The following is a 23,608-nucleotide window of genomic DNA, read 5'->3' on the forward strand; positions in this document are numbered from 1 at the left end:
TTAATTAATTAGTTAAATATTTGACAATCATGATTAATGCATTTTTTTGTAACAATAGTTTAATTGAATATTTTATGTGCGTAAAACAAATTCTGTTAAAAAAACAGAAAGCAGAGTCAATTTTTGTAACGAATAATTTAATTTTTACATTCATATGAATTCATATTAAAATAATATTTAATTTATATTTTAATAGTGTTCGGTATATAATATGAGTTGGACAAAACCTTGCAGGAATAATTGTCAAAATTAGTAAATTTCGTAAAATAATCGACATTCGCCAAAGCCTAATCCTCACATACCGTGAATAATCTTAAATTTCGGCATCGCTTACCTTATTTTAAGATATTTTATCATATACATATATATATATATTTTCACGATATATGAACTCACATTACACTTAATTATGCGTTAATTAGTCACGTACATTAGCTTATATATTAACGTTATGGTTAAATTTATTTAAGTAAAACTTAATTCACTTAATTATCGAAAAATTTAATTACGATCACAATGAAATTGATAAAAAAGGCAATAATAATTTTTTATAAGAAAGACAATCCTCCAATTGTCTGAATTTCAATATGGTTTCTTTTTATACAATAAACATCCACATTCGTCACAACGACATGCAATCAACTCGAGAGCGCGACACAGTATAACGCATCACACCGCAATAACAACAGCAACAACACAATACAAGCTCTGACTGGACAAAGACGAAGAGCGTCAATGGTATATCTAATTTTTCAGTGTGCAAACCGGGTTGGTACCGCAGCGATGGCAGCTGTTTGCGACAGTGCCCGTCCGGGACTAACGCGGTCCGGGATGACAACGAATCCGGTGTATTCTGCACCGCATGCCATTATTCGTGCCTATCATGCAAAGGGCCCAGCGACGCGGATTGCGTTAGTTGCCACGAGGACTCGGTATTCACATGGAGTAATGGAAGGACACTATGCGCACTGAGCGGCCTTACCTGGAAGATGCAGTCTACGGAATGGTTCTACAGGATGACCGTAGTGTTCCTAATCACCTTGGGCCTCATGATTGTCATCATCATTTACCTCGTGCTCGTCTGGATTCGCAGACGCAAATCTGAACACAAGTATAGCAAAGTGTCTTATTCCGACAATGGCGGGATTCAAGCGGACACAGAGCGATTGCAGAGTGAAAACACTTCTGTCTCTGACAGTGAATAAGTCTGTCATTGATGATGGAAAATATTTTCGAAAGAACGCTACAATATATGTCTGAAAATTTTCAAGATATTTTATAAATGTATTGAGAATCTTTTGAAATAGTATTTTTTGTTTGAGAATATTTATATGTATTATAAAAGAATATTTTCACATATAAGAGATAAGTTTGAAAATATTCTCGTAATATTTTGGAAGTATATAATTGGAAATATATTTTACAAATTTTTAAAATTACTTTCTACGAATAAAATATTTCGAGAATATTTTCTAAGAATATGCTTTGAAGAGGCGTCTGGTAATTTCGTAAGACTGTCAAAACATGAGTTCTAGAAAATATACGGCTGAAATAAGGTCACTTCCATATAGTAAAATATGGAGTTTATATGCTTATATGTTATATTATATGAATATAATCGATTTTATAATTCAACTAAAAATCTAAATACAACGATAAAAGAAATATTTAGAAAAGTTTTCGCGAAAAAATTAAATACTGTTGTATTTGTATTTTCTATAATTGTATGTACCAATTCAGACACAACTTATCGTCAAGTTTAGAAGCTATATTACACTTTTGCAAGTATAGGAATGCTCCTTTGTAGTAACACTTTGTGAGATGTCAGGAACGTGAAGCGTTAATGGTGCCGATAGTTTCCTTTGAAGCAATCGCTTCGTTGCCAGTATTGTAGCAATAGTTTGTGATGGTGGACCGTTTATCGATCGCTATTCGACTAACGCGGAGTAATGTCCCTTAAAGCCAGTGAGTGATTTTATGCGATCTAGTAAGAGAGTTTTAAAAAAATACCAGTGCAGACATCTATTGTCGTCATTATCGATTAAGAGTGAGATAATTATTTTGGATCGTAGTCTATCCATCATAATCACGAGTAATTTTATTATTAGACATTTAATTAATCGCGGATATTATAGTAGCTTGCATATTAAAGATTAACTCGACAAATATTTTAATTTTACATCGAAAGTTTACATGTTGAAAATAATAATATAGGAAGATACATACAACATTCCTAGATATTCAAACACATAGAAAAATACAATAATTTTCATTTATTATCTATAGATTTGCAAATCGTCGAGTTCCTAGGTGAGTAACGCGATCTAATTAACAAAGTTACCACATCGTATTATGCATACGCAGTACACGTCATGTATTAATCCGGAGTGGTGAAGAAAATCAATAAGGTTTATTGATTAAAGATTTATTAATCAAAAGCCGCGACAATATAACGTAATGATTTCATTATTTAAATAAAGCTAGGAGTATTTTTTCGTAAGCAATTTACCTCAGTAATGTGATACATGTTAGTATGAATTACAATATAGATCATAACTATTGTCTGCGGTAATTATCCATAATTGTTACCAATAATCACGATATACATTGTTCTTGTTAATGTTGAAAACTTAATAAAGTAATGAAAAATAATAATGAGAACACACATATCTCGATATTGTCTTTATTATACCCAGCCCCGAAAAGATTATTAAAATCTTTATAAAAAAAAAAGAAATATTAATTCATAAAAATTTATTTATAAAATTCATATTTTTGTCATGTTTTTTTTTTTACTTTTATGTTTAAAAGACTGTGATTTCATTCAACAAATATAGTATATTTATATAATTTTTAATTTAAAGCATCTATAATCATTATCAATAATAATGAATGTACGAGTTAATGACGCACCTATTTTTCTTCTAATTTACAGTTTAACGTTGGGCCGTGAACATCCAAGAAGCCAGTATCCAAATACCAAAGTATAGAAATTAGAGGTAACGGAATCTGACAAATGTAGTCTGTATATAGACATATAAAATATATAAAATATATAAAAAATAAACGAGCAAATTAAATAATTTAATTGTTTTCTTGGAATTTAACTTTAAACACATTTATATATCACACGCACCGTGGAGCACAAAAGCAGAATTATCATTGCGGACTGAGTTGCGAAAGTAATTAATCCGCAGTGCGACTAAAAGTCGCCGGTAACGAGCGCGTTCTCGTCGCAATCAGCGATTGGCTGCTTATCCCAATCAGTGGATTCATCTGGTACAATTGACAGACGGGCTTTCTATATTACAGACGAAACAGTTTGCTAATTGTTGCCAATTAATATTCGCACTTTGGACTTGTATCCTTGCTATTGAACTGTGAAATGGGGATTTGTTGTCAGTTGTAAGTATATATACAGATTTATACACGAGTACATAGAAGGGGAAATTTTATGCCAACAGTACCAATATAAAGCGAGATAGAACAAAAAGGATCATTAAATAATTTCCATTCGTCACTATTTGTTAATAATTCTCTTTTTAGAAGGAACATATATATATAAGGAATATATATATATATATATATATTTTTCAAAAATTGTGGTATACACCGTAATCGAAATTGTATATTATATATGATACCGTATAAAACGATAAATAAATCAAATATTGAATGGACTATATTGGTAATAAAAATCAGTTGAAAGAGCACTGTGATGACATATTTTCAAGAAAAAGCACATTTGTGCATATTTATTGCCTATGAAAAGTTGCCTCATCAATATTCAATAATGTAACAAATTTCGGTATTGGCTTTGTTAAAGCGTAGTGTCAAACATACGTGACTTTAAACGGGTGCAAAAGTTTATGTTACGGATAAAGAATACATATCAAATATACATTTTACAGAGCGCTGTGTTGATTCATAATTCATTCAGTTACGGATTTAATTGCTCGTAATTCACGTTTGAGAAAAAAATCAGTTCTCTTTCAATTTTTATACATTATACCAACCACCGCGAGCAAATCCTGGCTACCGCAAACTCGACATAAAAAGAAGCTGTCAAACTATAAAATCTCTGTGTGATGACAGCCTTCCCATATTTTATCATATTGTTGCAAACTCGAGAGAAATATATTACAATTTTCTCGATTCTCCAAAAATAGTATTAAAGTTACATCAAATATAATAAAATGTGTAATTATTAGTAATAATCTCTTATTAATCACAAAACTTTCTTTTGACAATTTTAATTACTTCACACGTATACGTACGCGCGTTTTCTTTCGCACTTCTCGATAGAAACATATTTCAGACGTTTTATCATTTCTTTTTATTAATTATTATGGAAATTAATATATAATTATTATGGAAAGTGCGCTTCGCATAATGCTGCTCTTTCATATTTTAAGCAATTTAATTCGCATGCAAATTATTCAGAAATTATTCGCGTAGATCGTTAATTTATTGTCGTGTCCGATAATTAAAACTTATTGAGAGCGCGGCTGTCGTAAAAACGGCATCTCGCGGTATTGTGATATTCCATTTCGCTATTTTCATCCGAGCGGACTCGTCGTAATTTACGAATCATAATTTTGCGTGTACTCAAACGACGCATTTGCAATGTGGGAGAGAACCGACATTGCAGCCGTTGCTTTCACGGCTAATAAAATTTCTCGCTACGCTACCTTTCCCATTCGTGGAGCAAAGTACGCAAAGAGCGAACTGCTGTTGCATCTAGACGAACAGCGCTGTTCTTACCAGATGAGGGCATAAAACAAACGGGTTTATGTGACGTGGCGTCAAAATCCGCATTATCTTGGAAGCGCGAATATCCAGCAGCATCTTTCCTCGATGATCCTACTTGCATCACGGATGCTCCTTCTAACTAATACAACACAGAATCGCGATGAACATCACTGTCGAGGAAAATCCAGAGTGATCCCGAGCGACTCTTCTCTCAGTTATCAGGTATTGCGTAAGATTATCTGAATTATGATCAAGTTGCTTACTTTAAGTTTATATTGATTAAATATAAGCTCTCTTTTTTTCATTAATTAACATTTAAAAAACACGCACAAATCACAGAATTTATTCCTTCTAGTATCTTTTTTTATTGATATAATATGAATGTTCTACTGCCACAAAGTTTAAAACGTTAAATTTGCTTGAAAATACATTAAAAATATTTTTATCTCATATAAAAATAAGCATAAAACCTTATTTCTTCAGATCTTTCTCAGCCAAAAATGAATAAATAACTGAAGACTTCAGGTCTTCAACATACAGTAATGATTTAAATTAACGCAACAATGAATGTTTCGACATATATATTTTTTTAAACTGATTTATCTGATCTATCTTATTGTTAGACATGGGATTATTATATGAAATCATCCGTGGACAGAAAGAACCGTAGTGCTTTCAATTGCAACCGTCACGTAACGGTGTGATGTAACTTCTCTCTTTTCCCTTTTTCGTGAAAAGATTCACCGCCGATAACTCCTTTTCATTCCATCCTCCTCGACGTGAAAGAAGCAATCGTCCAAGGATACACAGGCGCTTGGCAGGGGACCAAATTCCCGCCATCGTTCCGAGACGCCAGGAAGCATGCACGCGTGCCCGTGCACGCGACAGCGCGTATATACTCTCGGTGAAATCGTAAGAAACGAAAATGTTCCGTATTTCACTTCCTATTCGTTAGTTGTGAAAAAATATTTAGCTCTCTCTATTCAACGATATCCTGCGCAATCTCTTGAATTTTTTCCTCCCTCCTATTTTTCGACACAAACTAAATCCATTCCATGAATTTGGAGAAAAGTGGGAATAAATATATATGTATATACAGGATTTTATTGACACTTCTTATGCATACATAAAAAAGGTATACAAATATACAAAATTACAATTTATACAAAATTATATATACAAAGTATGACAAATATACGAAAATATACAAAGTATACAAAATTAAATAAAAAAATAATATAATCAGGTATTGTAAAAAAATTCATTGATTTTATATAATTATCTAAATATATATATATATATATATATATAGCAAATATTTTGCAATAATTAATTAGCTGTAATATGCTGTATTAATTTTTTCCAACAATTAATCATTCAACGTTTTCTGCTCAATTTTCGCAAATCATACTTAACTTATGGCAAAAATAAATCCACCTTGCTTTATTTTACACGCGAACATTTTTATTTCCTATGTTAACGAATACGTGCACGTTGTACGTCGTAATAGCTATCCAAAAAAAAAACAACTACAACCATCGATTGAACATTAATCATTGATAAGATTTCTTAAATGTCGCTACCGGTAATAAATGTCGTTCCGTTTATCTACTTTCCTTCCTTTCATACCGTCTGGTCCATAAAACTTGTCCGTTACGGTTAACAGCATCGTATTTCATCCTTGATATATGCAAACACAGACAGTTTCGTGCAAAGGACCGCACGATAAATTGCAGAATTATTTATGACACGTAAGCGGAAATTTGAAGGCAAACCGATCTCTATGAAACCAAGCCGAATTGAGATACTATCAAAAAAATGTCAACTAATAATATAAATAAGATTGAATGACGAAAAATCTGATCTATCTTGCAAAATCTATTATTGTTATCACAAACTGACAAATAATCATTTTCCATTTGTGTTAAATTAATCAATGATGATAATAAAATTAATTATAAAATCCTGTCTAATCTCGACAATGTTTTGCTATTTAATTTTTGAAATAATTTCTCTATAAGTAATAAATCTTAATTAAATATAATATATAACAATAGTAAAACCATCTCTCTATTGCGGTTCTTTCTTCTATCAAGCAAATACATTTTAACCAGAGTTTTTATTCACTCGTATTGATAAAAAATTTTAAAAATAATAGCTGACAAATTTTACTACACTTTACATTTCAAAAATTGCCTGCATACGATCTGCTCAATCAACACATTCGCAATATATGGCAAGAGTAAAAATAAAAAATTTCGAGATAAAAATTTAATACAAAACAAGTTATTTAAAATTACATACTTTTCGTGAATTCAAAAATTATTTCTGCCATTAATTGTTTTCTTTAAAAAATTAATAGTTTTTATTGACAAAGTATATGGCATTTTTAACGAATTTCAAAAATTTTCTCTAAAATATTGATATTAACAGAATCCTAACAAATCGTTCGAACATAATCTTTCAAAATAAAATGCACATAACGCAACAAAGGTTAAAGCTCTCTTTAGGAAAATAAAATGATGTTTAATTTATGAAAAAGTATCGCGATTGTAAAAAATTACCGAAACGAAAAAAATAATGTTTACGTTGATCATATCATCATAATAAGACGATTTAATTGAACGAATAATTATTTATGCCTGTTAAACAGCAAATGTTGAAAACATGTATAAAAATAAGCAGTTTATTTGTCTTTCCTGCTGTGCCAAAATGATATCACAAGCGACGAAAAAAAGAATATCCTCCCCAAATATACACACTCATTACACACTTATTAATATTCTTCAGTACAATGTTGTCCGCTACAAATTTTCAGGAATATGTAACAGAGATATATTAGAAAAAGAAAATATTATTTTTTAACTCTGCCACATTCACTTTGAATATTATATATATTGTATATTATATATATATACAGGGTGTCCGGTAATAGTCGCATCAACCGTCGTGTGCAGATTCCTGGGATCATTTGGAGACGATTTTTCCTCAGCAAAAATGTCGAGACACCAATAATTTTCGAGTTATAAGCGATTGAAAATAAAGAGTTTTTCGCAAACTAAGCCTTGTGGAAATAAAATAATAATAAATTCACATTCTTCAGTTAATTTTAGGTAGAGTTTACTTTAATAGAATTTTAATTTAAGGCTTAGTTACAAAGATACATGATGATGGCAAAAATTGAAAACATGCAAAAAATAATGACCTCCCTCGACATTTTCGCTGAGGAAAAATCGTCTCCAAATGATCCCAGGAATCTGCACACGACGGTTGATGCGACTATTACCGGACACCCTGTATATACAGGGTGTCCGGGATTGTTTTATATTTGTTTCAAACGTTGGTACCGCGCGGGTTGTCTTTATGTAAAGCGATATTCCTTGGATGTGGAAAATAAGCGCTCGGCAGCGATACCAAATATATCAAGGATTATAAATTACTCGATCATCGTGTGAGTTGCGTATCTTTCACATCCAAGGAATATCGCTTTACATAAAGACAAGCCGCGCAGCACCAACGTTTGAAACAAATATAGAACAAAATTCAACGTTCCATTTTCCGATTTATTTGTTACTCCACATTAGTAGTTGCCCAGTCTCCTACGTGTACGTTTCGCAAGAAGTACTTTCGTAAAAAATTATACAAAAATGAGTTTTACTGCCGCGGAATATACAAATATGATTATCGTGTACGGAATGGCCGGGAGAAATGCACGTCTCGCGGCGCGTTTGTACGCGGAGCAATTTCCCGAGCGTGAACGACATCCCAATCACTTAGTGATTTTAAGATGCATACAACGCGCACAAGAATCGGGAGTTTTGATACCAAATCGCCAAACTGCTAGTGCACCAATGCAGTATGATGCAAACGATGAGGAGAGGGTTCTCAGGGCAGTGGAGAATAATCCTCAGACTAGTGTGCGCCGTTTGGCGAGGATGCTCGGTCTCTCGCGACGCATGGTGCATCGTATCTTGTGCCAAAATGGATTACATCCATATCATTTCCAACGTGTTCGGCAACTTTTGCCGAGAGATCGAGAATCACGCATCTATTTTTGTGAAGGTATTTTTATTTATTTATTTAATGTATTTTCCTGTTATTTTTAATAAATATTAATAGTCGGCGAAACATGCACAGGGTTTCTTGCACAATGTCGGCGGGATGATTCTTTTCCCGACCGCATTCTATGGACCGGCGAGGCCACCTTCACCGTCCAACGGTGTTTTCAATAGTCGTAATTTTTTATTATGGGCGGAAGAAAACCCGCACGCCATTCGGGAACACTCTTTCCAGTATCGTTGGACAATTAATGTATGGGCAGGAATAACGGCGAACGAAATCGTAAGTAATAAATTTACAGAGTAATCTAAAAAATGTTTTCTTGCAACTTCACTAAATCATTTATTTCGGCAATTTTCAGATTGGTCCCTATTTTCTACCGCCTCGCTTAAATGGAGAAGCATATACAAATTTCCTCCAAAATCAATTGCCATTACTTTTGGAAATTATTCCCCTCCGCGTAAGAACGCAACTAATTTTCCAGCACGACGGGGCACCTGCGCATTTTTCGCGACAGGCACGCGAATTTCTAAACGCGCATTATCCGGACAGGTGGATGGGTCGTGGTGGCCCAATCATCTGGCCGCCGCGATCGCCAGATCTCAATGTATTGAATTATTTTGTATGGGGATATATCAAAGATTTGGTCGAACATCGGCGTGATGATACAGAAGCGGAAATGCGAGAAGCAATTCCCGTAGCTTTTAATACCATCACGCCGGATATGGCGTATCGCGCGACGCGCAATATTATTCGAAGGGCCGAACTCTGTGTACAAGAACGAGGAAGGCACTTCGAACAATTTTTGCATTAAATAATGAGAGTGGATTAGACCTATTGGGGATACCATTAAAAAAAATGCGTCTTGCTATCTACCGCAAGGTGGTGAGGAAACGATAGCACATTTTCTATGCTGCGTGCGCGCGTACGAGAGAGAGAGAGAGAGAGAGAGAGAGAGAGAGAGAGAGAGAGAGAGAGAGAGAGAGAGAGAGAGAGAGAGAGAGAGAGAGATTGATGTTTAGATAAATAAATAAATAATAATAATAAATAATGAGAGATGGGAGAGAGAGAGAGAGAGAGAGAGAGAGAGAGAGAGAGAGAGAGAGAGAGAGAGAGAGAGAGAGAGAGAGAGAGAGAGAGAGAGAGAGAGAGAAAATAATACATCGATGCAAGACTCCAGCGTTAGATCCTGAGCACAATAGAGAAAAAACTAGAAATAAATATTAAATATTATAAATAAGAATTATTTTATAATAATAATCGGAAAGACTCTGATATACAAATACAAATTCGGGTATAAAGGACTCTTAAACTATTATTAACTTTTATTTATTATTTTCATTGCTCTAATATTTATTATTTTATTATTTAATATTTATTATTTATTTATTTCTAATATTTTTACACGCCGCTCGTACATACTGACAACTGAAAATAATCACACGCATTAAACAAAGCGCGCACTATGTGTGTGACTCTTTCGGTTGTCAATGCGAAGCGCGCTTGCAAAGCGCTCCTCCCACCGCTTCGTCGGCGCGCCTAGTATCAAGTAGCAGAGGGAGGTGTCTTCGCGTCGCGCGCTCCTGCCGGCGCAGATTGGCTGATCTTTTATAATTAATATCTCATTAACTATTGCGAAAATCGCAAAATGGTAGAGGACTTTTTTACTCAGTTTAACCTACTCTACCTGCAACTGACGGGTGATTCGCGAATTATGGGACACCCTGTATATTATATTGACATATCTCCAATTCTATTAAATTTTTAATATTTATAATAAATGAAAATACAATATAAGCTAAAAAAATGTATATAATCATATTTATATTAGTAAGAAAGAAGATGAAACACCTGTACGCGCAGTATTCTGATTATTTCTCCAATATCGAATAAAAGGAGATTTATAAAATGGATCAATTAAAATAATATATTGCAAAATTTAAATTTTATTTTGAACATTTGCATCATTGACCACGAATGTAAAACGACTTATTCACATTGAAAGCGAATTTCATCCAGCCGGTTATCAATAGAAATTTTAAATCGAATTACAGTAGGAAATATTTTTTATAATGCAAACTCGTCAAGCAAGCATGAATGAATATCGAACATTATTATATAACCCAATTATTTGGATTTTGCTTTGTGCATTTTTAACATCATCGTTCGTCTCGATTTACATTTGTAAAATATACATTGATTGTAATTTATTCTTTAACATATAAAAGAGCATGGAAATTCTTCTAATGTAATATTATACATGAAACATATCGAGTAATGATTGTATTAATTTATAATTTGTAAGTGTTTAATTGCACGTTTCATCCTGTTATTGTTATACATATCTGTTTGTATGTATTTGCAAATGAATTACTTTACATTTCCGCTTAATTCCATCAACTCGCTCAACAATTGTGTGTCGCTTTACACAACGCTTTGTTTATAATATTTTAAAATTATGATTGATTATTGTAATTATATATAATTTACGTTTATTTCAATATTTTTTCCAGCAATAAATATTTATATAAAAAATCATATATTACGTATCATATAATACGTATGTAAATAATATCTTCATCGTATTAAATCGTAGAACTTTAATGTCCTTTTTAACATTGCGATTATGTTTGTCCCAATTCGATATAAATAATGAGCTAATATATATTAAGACGTATTTATGTCACTATAAAAAAGATACAAAAAAAAGTAATTTTCAGCTCAAACAAGTCTAATAATAGACACTGTCTAAAGGTTCGTATTAATGCCTTGTCATCGTTGCTTGGGTTAGCTTGGGTTAGTTGTCATCGTAGTTTGGGTTAGGAAGAAACTTTTACAACACACTATATACATTGCGTTCATCAGGCTTCACGATCTTCTTCGATATTGATTATTCCGTATCGCAGGTATGTATCTCATATGGGATAACTTTGCAAGCAAATTACTTACTTATTTATAATGCAAAACATTAATGTATGAGTTGACGTACACGCGACGTCATAAATATTTTCATTAATCCGACGAAAAACTTTGAAAGATAGCAAATGTCAGAAAGATCGGATGCTGGTATTCGCAGAATTTCTGTCTTGCAAGAGTTAGAAGACACAACTTACAGAGCTCTATTAAAACTCGAAATTAAAATCAATTACATGAATTGTTATGCTCTCAGTGATAAAAAGACTGTCGTGCTGCATTCTTTTTTTAGTGGCTAGTATAATTATATGGATTTCAATACTATAACTTCGCGAATGATACAATCAGATGAAAATAATAAATCTACATATCCAATATGCTGAAAATAATAGAACGTTTTTGATATTTACTCGATGAGCTCGTAAGCAGCGAACAAACCGCGCTCGTTCAACATTCTGTTGTGTGAAAGAGCAATTTGACGTCATGTGTGAGATCAAAGAACACAAGCGTGTCCATAATGCAGCGGTTAAACGTGGGGCTTATCAAAAACTCCAAGATTTTATAGATATTTAAAACTCGCCTTTGAAATCACAATTATGCGAAGAGCAAAACAGCAATGCAAAACAATAAAGTGCAAGAGTACTAAAAGGATGACTATAGTATTTCTTGAATAAATTTTAATTGTATGATAAATAATATAATTGCACAATTATATAAATGTATAACTGTAAAGACAAAAATATTTTGCTGTATAATAAGACAGAAATTGCACTCCCTCCCTTTTTCTCTCTTTTTTTTAAATTTACATTTTATATACGTTTATTATCTAGCATAATAACGTATGTCTGTTGCGTATCTCGCTGTGCATCATATGAAATAATGTAAAGTGTAAATAGTCGCTTCACAGAGCTAAAGAGGCTAAAGACCTCGTATATTTACGATTAATCTCGACGCGGTTGACTTCGTTGGCAGATGAAAAGCGTCCATAATGAGTAAACAGAACGCGCATATCTCTTTAAATTAGTTCTCTACATATATAGAGCGGTGGTTCTCCGTTAGTCGACAGGAATTTAGATATTACCGTGACTGATGTAGTCGATTACAAGAATGGGACGGACAGTAATGGAACAATAGAAGATGGGTAAGGGCATGGAATGGTCTATTCGGTTACTTGCATTTCAAGTATTTGTTGTACATTGAACACATGATCGAATATAATCGCGCACTTGACCGCGTAAAAGAATATTCAATACACTTCTCTTCGACTGGAATCTTTTCGTCGGAATACTGCTGCATTTTCCCCCGAAACAATTTGAAGATATCGATCGCGGTACGAGACGTTTTAATATTAAGAGCGACTTCAATCAAATTCAAATTAGCTTCATCAGCGATTAATTCAACTGGGGAGGAATTTTTTATAACCACTTTGTTGTTCTAATTTTCTTCTACACATGTTGAAAAGAATTATTAATTCTATTTCTATTAATAAAATAATGCAGATATTAGGCTTGGGATTAATTGCCGAGTAAATTAATCAGAGTTTGAACGAAATGTTTTTAAAAAGTGTATCATTATTAATATTATTATTTCGTGTAACAATCTTTCTAAATTGTTTTAATAGCAACAACGACATAAGCCATGCGAAAAAAAAATTATAATAGAGAAATTAATAAATAGAACAGTTAATAACGTAAAATAGTCGACGAAGAAACAGTTAACACAATTAATACCTTGTAATTCAAAAAAAGGTGCAAGATTTGATTTACTCATATAATATTTACTCATGTAAAATATTATTTTAATTATATCTCGTAAATTATAGCAGCACCTTGTTCACAGTTCTGTTTAACAGATTCTGCAGCAGTATATATCGGTACATATACGCAGTACATACATATATGTAGGAATAGAATTCCAGCAGGAGCTGGATGGAAACTAATACTTTATCCTTGTCGTCGATGTACCATCCTTGTTGTCGGGCCATAGCAAAGGTTTTCCATATCGATCTGGCCCCGGTACTTTTGAAAGAGGGTGAGAGCCATGGGGAATGTTGGGATGGACGAAGATCGACGTATGGTAACGCTGAGTTATTCAATAGGACGTAGCCCGTTTCGAGACGGTTCCCGTGAGACTCGTATCGTTTCATCTCGATCCCGTGGGCATGCCCGATATATGCCATTGTGACCCTGGAACGTATTTCGCGAATTTCATGCGTATATACGTATTTGGCGAAAGTCCGAGTGATCTCCGTCGTTACCTTTTCAAGTGAAAAATAGGGCCCGCATTTCTCGTCTGTATGAAAATTCCTTGTTCATGAAAAAAAAGCGAGAAAATAAAAAAAAACGAAATACCTGAATCATAAAACTCTTGAATGTTACGTTCAATTAAATATTCGAGGTTTATTTTGTTACAGAGAATTTGAGGATTATTTTAAAGTATAAAAAAGTATATGAATAATTTTTCTTAAAAAACAAAAAAGGTATGTTATTTTTTGAAAAATAAAATAATTCGTATACTTTAAAAGTATGTTTTGAAAGAGATATATATATTTTTATTATAGAAGAGTTTTGAAAAATAGAATAAATATTGTAAGATAAAATTAGAATAGATATTTATTATAATGTTATTATAATGAAGTAAAAGTAATATTATTTCAATATTTTATAACGATACAAATAACATTCTTCATTCGATAAAATTGATTTGTTCATCTTGAGGTAATTTAATGATACATTCTATCTATATATAGTACGTAGTAAATTCATTACATCAAGTTTGATGAAGGACGAAGGCCTTCAGTATCAGTATGAAATATCGATCAACGCAAATGGCTTAGAAAGCGTCAATCAATCATTCGAGTTCTCACATTACATTGTAAGAGCAAAATTCCTTCACCAACCGCTTAACTCTCGGCTGTAACCCCAAAGAGGAATGAGAAAATTTACGCCACCACGAAATCGCTCAGTGTACAACAGTTCAACACTTCGGCTTTTACAGCTAAGCTCTACTCTTATCTTTTACGTATATTTAACATTTCGCTTATGTGTATGTATGTGTGTGTGTGCGTGTATGAAATTCTTAAAAAGTCATGGATAACGCCGCGAAACTCGGAATTAATGTTAGTAACAGCATCGATTCGAGGATAGAAATCTCTTACTTATACGCGAAATCAGTTAGCGTGGAACGACTTTTTTGACTGCATCTCATTTCGCTTTTGGTCCTTGATTCAATTTTTGCAAAAGCGAGTAAGCATTCCACGTGAATGCCGACGTCGAATTTTCGAAATCTCCCTTTCGCTCAATGATCGTTTTTTTAATAGAAGATAGTTGTCTTTATCGGAAAAACGACGGAAAAAACGCCAACCGAGGCAAAATCCACTGTTTTTCTTTCCATGTCGAAATTTCGATCGCGCACAATGAATGTAGTCTTCTTTCATTATTCAATGTATGTAATTATTATCGAAAATAGCATATAATTTTTTGATAAAGATGCAAAATACTTTGAAAGAATTTGACTTTACTCTTTTGTCATTTTTTATTCTTCTTATTCTTGTGTGTGTTTTACGATAAAATTCCAAAATTCTCACATAATGTAATTTCCTTCGTTTTAATAGCCGCAATTTCCACAAATTAATTAAATATCTTTCATTTTTGACGTTTAATGTGAATCATGTGAATCTTCAGAGTAAACTTCACATTTGCAAATTCCTCTCTCTTTCTTTCGCTCTCTCCCATTTTTTGTTGTTAAAAAATAAAAGAAACTTTTAAATAATTAAAATTTACTCTATCTTGGGTACTTAGAAACATCTGTTAAGCTATAAATAAGCTCAAGAAATAGCTCTTCAAAAAGATATTAGCAACAAGATACTTCTCCAGTAAGAATTACGAAAGAGTATCTAATGATGAGATTGAAAATTATTGTTACGAACAATAAACGCGCGCGTAAAATGACTTCTCTTAATCGGATAATCGATTTAAAAGTATTTTCTGGCTGGCAACAATTAATAGCGCTTAAACTTTTACGCCACTGTTTCCAAGGAACATCCGTGACGTAATTAGTCTGAACGATACCGCGACAGCTTTTGCAGCTTTTGATGGCACGTAAACGGCAGACGATGTTCCCGAGAGTTGCCCATAATTGCATCGATATTTCTCGGGTCGACGACTTTAAAGGTCGCAGGTGGAAGGTAAGCCAACGGCATTTTTTAATTTCTTTTCCCCGGTTCGTATTTCTTTTTTTTTTTATTGCAATCAGTTAAATGTTTCAACTTTCATCGCAGTCGAGCCAATCGCATGATATTGTAGACATTTTTTGTTAAGGAAAATATACGTAGTTCTTTGCGATGTCGGACTTATTATCGACTTGTCCACTTTTTGTGTTTTATGTGTTCTTATATATGACTGCTGTTAGAGAAAATTAAAAGAATATCATTCAGAATTATTATATATAAAAGAAAAATTAATAGCAAATTCGATTGGATGCACTAGTCATTATAAAAGCATTACGATTTAGAAAGAAATTAAATCGATTAAGTTGAATGTATTATTGAATATACATCATCGAATCTTATACACATACAAAATTTAACTATTACTCTTTTCGCACGATTATATGATGCATTCCTCGAAGAATAACTGCAAATATGCTCAATACCGTAAATAGCGCGGACTGCTCCCTGTTAACAAAGTTCAAGCATTACCAACAATTTGATGATACGCGCGAATACCTGTAACAAAGATAAAGAACGTTTCGCTCGTTTATCAGCGCGAGAATATCATCCGCGAGTTTTCGGGAAATTCGCGCGGACTTCGCTATCGCCGCACGAGCCATTTGATAATTTTCTGCCTCGTTAGTTAACGTAACGGGTTAGTTACGTTCTCTACTTGCTCGGACGTGAAATACGATTCGCGAGCGCGGCAGCGGCCGCGTTGTCATATGCATTAATGAATTTAGGCGGCGCATCGCAGATGCATTTTAATAATTCCAGAGGATATTAAAGCGAGTCCTGAAAAAAAGAGAGCGCGGATTGGACGATTAGCAATTTCAGTAATGGCAGCGCGCACCAGAGTTTCGCGCAAAAAAAAAGACCAAGTCGCCAGCCAGTCTGATGTCCGATGACGTTTCGTTTATATCACGGATAGTTCAAATTCTCATGCACCGTAATTTTATAAAATTAAACATTTTGTATAATATTTAATCTACAAATTGAAAAAAGAAACAGAAAATACTTTCAATAAATTATGATACTTCGAATTAATCAATCATTATATATTTATTAAGAGAGATAGAGTAAATTTTTGAAATATTTTGTCATATTTTAACATTCATTATAATTATGGCAGAAATTCAAGAGATTTCAACATATGTATGTGTGTAAATTGTAATTTATTAATACTGAGATTAGTCCAATTTATTAGTTTACCCTAAAAAGCAAAAATATAATATAGAGGTTTTTCAAAAATTTAATATTCGAAAGAAAAATATTTTTACATCAACAGAATTTATTGTCGCGTGTGTCGACAGAGAGAGAGAGAGTTTCAATGTACACCGCATGCCTGGACTTACTGTCAGTCTCTCCTAGGTTCGCTTTTTGAGAGAGAGAATCCTGATAAGATCAAATTGTCTCTCTTATATATACTAACGGTCGTCCCGCAAATAAATGTTATCTGCGGCTGTAAAATTTAGTTGAGTGGAATATAAAGCATAAAACGAAGTCGCGATAAGCCAATATCTCTCCTCACGACCCGTTACGTTTATGAGTGTTTTACGAAGTTACCTGCTCCGGAGAATTTCTTCCGCGAGAATTCCTAAACAAAATCCGCCAAGACGCGTGACTGGAATCGCTCGCGATAATATTCGAGAAAAAGCACGCGACCGCATTGACGGATGCAACTACATTTCTCCCGAGTGCATTATGTCTGTTCGCGGGTAAAATTGCTTTTAGTTCGGAGTTAAGCGACACTTTATCGTTCCAACCGCGAATCATTTTTACAGATATTTAATCGCATACAAATTATTTATCCACATATACATTCGCATCATTTGATATTCTCCGGGTCTAGCAGTTTCTCTTATGAGGTATTTCCGAATTTTGCATGTTATTTAACTATTTTATTGATCGCTTTCTTTTAGATATCCTGTGTGCTTAAATTACTTCCTTTATTACAAGGCTAACTTTGTAACTACCGGAATTTTCCTAACGAACACTATTATTCGCTTTTATCAATTATCTCGATGTTAATAGCTGACTACTATATATAACCACTGACTAATTACCAAGTTTACTAAAGCAAAGTCATTGCCCTCAGTATGCTTATAACCCCGAAAGTGCTGATTACCACGATCCACTTCGTATAATACAAAGTTAGCCGTGGATGCAAAATTACGTCCATTATATCGCCCTTGTAAGAAGTGATATATAAAACAAAACTATAAGTATGCAAATTTGCTAAAGATTGTGTGACGATTACGAAATTATCTTCAAAATGCAGGGTGCAACGTGATATTCAATCTCACACACGTGATTATCTATTATTTAAAATTAAAGTTATCTAATTATCTTATAAAATTATCTATCATTTAAGATTAAAAAAATTTTATAAATCAAGCAAAATTATCTTTATAGTTAATTTCAAATAATCTTAATCGTTAAAATATTATAATGCCGAAACTCACGTCATGAATGTATTGAAGGAACGCGATTGAAGATGGGTATATGTATATTCAACTTTACAGATGGAACGGCCCTTCATGGAAATACCCTTCGCAGACGATATCGACAAAACATCGATACATGCGTACGTCGCTTTGCATTGCGTAGTGCATCGGCAATATTGCGGAAAGGCCGGACTGAAAGTCGGCGATGGACCAGCCGCGTGCAATAAAACTTATCGCCATAGAAATGTAGTTTGGATTTAAGCGATTATTTGGCGAATAAAGTCAGAAAAGCTCCGGCGTATTTGTATATATACATATATATATATATATACATATATATATACACAATATATACATGTGTGTGTGTGTGTGTGTGTGTGTGTGTGTGTGTGTGTGTGTGTGTGTGTGTGTGTGTGTGCGCTACACTTTAAGATTCTTATTCATGCCTGGTGTCTGTTACTTTATTACTTTCATCTACGTGTGCAGTGGCCCCGCTTTCAAACTCCATTAAATTTTACCCCATTCCGGGATAATATCCGTTTCGTTCGTTTTGAGAAAAATATTTACGCCAATACTTTACCGAACCAATACGAAACGGGTAGATTCGTCCGTGAATCGATACTCACATTCATCGTGAAGATAACAAAACGATATTACGAGCCGTTTAATGCTTAATCGCCGCAAATGCGCGTTTGAGCTTCTTTTTTATTACATTTTCTTACAAATACATTCTACGCATATATCTGACAATGAGAGAAATTTATTCAATCTTTCGGAAAAATATAAGTAGGTATATCCGCAAACTTCGCATTTGCATTCATTCAGAGACGATCCGCCCCTTTATAATCACATCATGATTTACTGCTTATGTTCAGCTCGAATTCGAGTGATTTATTTTTTGCAAAATTTATCGATAAAGTATTAATAAAAACGCAAAATGAGCGATAATTCGAATTGAGACTATTGATCAAGCAAACTTGTATTTAACAAATTTTTACATTTTACAAAATTTATTTCTTGATTACAATAATATAAATATTTAAAAATTGGCAGCCATTTGTCTTATTTTATCTATTAACCATGTTATTAGCGTGGTATATGACAAAGAAACAAATTTTTTTGATGTTAAATAAATTAGATTTTTTGATATGATGATTGCTATGTAATGAATGCACATAAATAATAATTAACAATAAACACATTTAAGTATAAAAAAATATAGATTCTATATACTACAAAATTACATTTTATTATGCATAAAAAGATATGTACTATTTTGTGCAAAATTTTATATGATCTCATCAAAATATGCCTTTACTGAAAAAAAATGAGCGAGAACAGATAGCGCATTCCGTCGCGCATTTTAATGTAATGAGAAATAGCCCTATCTTTTGTTATAGCGAGGAAAAAGTTGAAAAGCTCTAGCAATTTATTTGAATCGTGCCGGAGATTGGTCGATTGATTTCCAGCAAGTGATTTACATCTGAGAGGAACTTACCTCGTGGCTGCGAATGAAAAAGTCTGAACCTTTCAATTCACCGAGTCGAGAAATCTTTCGAAAGGCAATCAGCGGCGCACAAACATTATCGCTCAGCTCAAGCTGCGAAGCTCAAAGCGTTGGCGCAAGAGGAGATATTCTGGATGAATGAGACGCTCGACCGAACCTCGCGGAAATTACTTTACTGTCTACGGAAAAAAAAGAGGAAAAGGCGAAGATTGCAGCAGAAGAGGCCAGACGATGCCGCAATAAAATATGCGAAAATATAGCAAGCTAAATTACTAATGTATATATTGAAAGAACGCATGGACATATCAAAGCTATAAAAATGTACCAAATGCATAAACTGTTCGTTTATATTTATAAAATAAGATTTATTATTATTTAATTATTCTCTCTGCTCGCTTACATGTGCTCTACACAATAAAAATAAAATCTCTGCAAATATTATAGCGTGTTACTGTGGAAAGATATAAAAATTGGACAAGCAAACGAGAAAATAATTACACGATATATTTTAAGACTTTCCACTCTACAACGTGGTTTATCCTAATCAAATTGACATCGGATAAATCTAACAGATACGCCTATCTACGTGGTTAACAGTTTGACACAACCTCATGCACATCCATCTACCAGCATAAATCAGAACGGCTGTCGAGCTGATCATGTCTGTTAAATGTGCATATATAGGTATATGGCCATTCACCGTTAGCTACTTTCGAAGACATGTTAACAGCTCGATTCATAAACGTAGAAATAGTTGATATATGCAGGGATTTAAAAATCGAGCAAAAGATATTTATTTACTTGCAAAAAGATCGATAGAATTGATAAAATCAGACGTGATTATTTTATTGCAGCAATGAGAGAGAAAAGAGAGAGAGAGAGAGAGAGAGAGAGAAATCTGGAGTAGATAGACATATTAGTTCTTATGGCTAATTCCTCAAATCGCAGATTTTTCTATAGAAAGTATCATAAATTTCTTTTATGTAAAATTAAAGAACTATAGGGGTGAGAACACATTTAATATTTTTATCTAAAATTTAAAAAGAAAGAATACAAAGGCTATCAATTTTAAAATATTTATATCATTATGTGTATGTATGTATGTGTAATTAGAAAACAAGTTATTATAAATTGTGGAATATAAAAAAAAATTTAGTAAAATAAGTTTAATATACCCTAATAATAGAAGTTTGATTAGATAATTAAGTTCGATAAGTTTATGCATTAATATATATGTAAATACACCGATAGTTTCAAAATACCTCACACAAACGTAAAATTTGTTAATAAGATAATTTAATCAAACATATTAATTATTCATGCAATATTTCATTGTTTCGATAGAATAACAACAACAATCTTAACATGCAATAGACCTGCAATTGTAATAGCTTGCCGATAGCAATGCGAATATAACACGTCGATGCATTAATAAAGTTATTATTTCTACCTAGTAGAAACCAGTTTGTTGCGCCAACAAACCAACTGCATCGCCCCGCAATTATAACGAATCAATAATTTCAACCTAAGCGACCGCATAACCACTTTGACATTCGACCGGAAGTTACATGGCAAGTCTGTAACTGAAGTAATGCTAAACTGTCCGCATGTGGACTCTTTCACTACAATTAAAATGAAAAATATTCCAATAACTTCAATCATGATACGATAATAACTTTTACATATTTTATAACATAATTTATAAAAAATGAAATCACACATTGATATTGATAATTGATTCTACATTTATTACTATTTTCGAGATATTTTAATTTCGCACACTATGATTTCGTAGTTTCAACATATTTGACTGTTTCTTTTCTTTATATTCTTCAAGAATTAAAATCTAATATAGATAATGACCAAATTTTCTACTTGAGATATATTAGTAAAAAAATTATACATATATTAAGCTTCTTTTATTTAAATATAATTATAAAAAAATATTTATTTATTGCGTCGTCTATAGACCTAGTATGTGCCAGTACGTGCTAGAGTATGGGTTTCAAAAATATCTGTTTTCACTTCATTGCTGCAGTGTTGAAATTTTGTAGAATAACAGTATGCAGGCGTAAGTAATGTAATATCACTGTGGTAACGTTCACTTTGATTAAACATGATGCGTATTAAATAAAAATCTTGTAAAATTTCACGAAAATTCTGGTCATGAGATCGAATATCATACACGATAGTGATTTATATTTGAAACAATAGAATTTGTAAAAGTATTTTACACAAAGGGCTGCAAATATGCCACCTATTTTTACAATCATGTACACACGTTTATAAGTTTTTAATCAGATTTTAATTGTCCTTCAATATTAATCTAGTTTTATGGCGCGTTGAGCAATTTTTTATTTTTGAAGTTTATAATTAACATCTAAATTATATACACACTTTTTGTAATTTATTGACTATATTATTCTCCATTTTATGCAATTAAAAACAGTTTGATAATACTGAAGGAGAGCTCTGTCCTCTTTGATTTTGCCGAAACTTTACAATATTGTGTATTTTGCGTAAAACACGTATCTGTAAATTAAAATGCTGTCAAGTAGGAAAAAAGTTAAAATGAATTCCGCCCCCGTAGAGGGGCCGGATTTTAATTTACAGATTCGTGTTTTACGCCCAAAAATATTGTAAAGTTTCGGCAAAATCGGAAAGGACGGAGCTCTCCTCGGTATTACCAACAATTTATATTTGTTTTATATATTTTATCTATAACAATTTTAAATAATTATTCCTTTTTAAATAATTAATTCCTACTGGTTCAGATTATAAGAAAACTGTAGAACAGACAAAAACTGTCAAAAATCGATCAGTTTCATATAGATACGTTAAAAACGTGACGGTATATTTTTAACTAGATGAAGTAAATTCATGAAAAAATTAATTAATACTGATTAAAAATAAAATTAAGTTTAAATTTAAATAATCATAAATTAAATAAATAAAATTTTGAGAAATATAGACACACAGAAAAAAAGATATAAAAACGCTGTTGTAAATTAAATTAAGTTTAATACTGAAATTTAAATTTTTCTACTGCTTTTTTAGTTTTTTATATATTTTTTTATTAAAAAATGATATTTATCTTTATTAGGATTTATTCACTCGTATTTACAAATATTTCTATATTATTGAAAACAATTACGATTGAATCCAATAAAAAGAGTTAAAATGATGGTAGAGAAAAGATGAGAGCTGTTAATGTTGAATGAATGAGCCTCGTCTAACTTTATTGAGTGCTAAGAACGTCGCTGAAATTCAATGGAAGATTCCAGAGAAGTTTGTAATTGTAGATTTCCGAATTTCAGGGTAAATAGGTAGGTGCTAGCGTTACAATTCGCTTGCTTGAAACTTCAATTTGGAGTCATGAACTTCGAGTCGATTAGACCAAGTTGTTAGTTGCTCGTCGCTTATATCTCTAAATTCGATATTTTCCAAATGTGTTCTGCAACACATTCACTAAATTTTCTGCTGCTGGAAACTGTATTTGCAAGAATGAGCAAACAATGTCGCGGAACTTTATTATAATAATAATCGCTAGGAATATTCTAGAGCAAATCTATAATCAGTATATTTGAAAGCTCATTTCTTCGTCTTATAAAAACGTACGATTCATTCAACAATAGTAATTCTCTAATCAAGAGAAATCAAGAGTATGGAAGAGAGTAGATCCAATTAATTCAGAGTCTTTTATGAATCGTAAATTAACTT

The 23,608-nt window shown here is 32.6% G+C and overlaps 2 protein-coding genes across 3 annotated transcripts in view; one reads left to right on the plus strand and one right to left on the minus strand.

Annotated features, from left to right (window-relative positions):
- LOC145934928 (proprotein convertase subtilisin/kexin type 4-like) overlaps positions 1-3,072 on the plus strand; it is a 214,876-nt gene extending 211,804 nt beyond the window's left edge. The window contains exon 13 of one of the 2 annotated variants that reach the window (XM_083035840.1): positions 2,936-3,072. In XM_083035840.1, the coding sequence (XP_082891966.1) occupies positions 2,936-2,940 (5 nt within the window). In that variant the 3' untranslated portion in view covers positions 2,941-3,072. Of the gene's footprint in view, positions 1-756; positions 2,625-2,935 lie in introns of those variants that run through there. The other variant, XM_083035839.1, reaches the window with a different exon arrangement.
- Positions 1-23,608, minus strand: part of LOC145934932 (uncharacterized) — a 469,524-nt gene that overhangs the window by 61,308 nt on the left and 384,608 nt on the right. The gene's annotated exons all lie outside the window — the stretch shown is intronic.

This window comes from Prenolepis imparis, unplaced genomic scaffold (assembly GCF_030444845.1).
Source record: "Prenolepis imparis isolate NDT839.2.m4 unplaced genomic scaffold, iyPreImpa1.0 SCAF_4, whole genome shotgun sequence".
Taxonomy (NCBI): domain Eukaryota; kingdom Metazoa; phylum Arthropoda; class Insecta; order Hymenoptera; family Formicidae; genus Prenolepis; species Prenolepis imparis.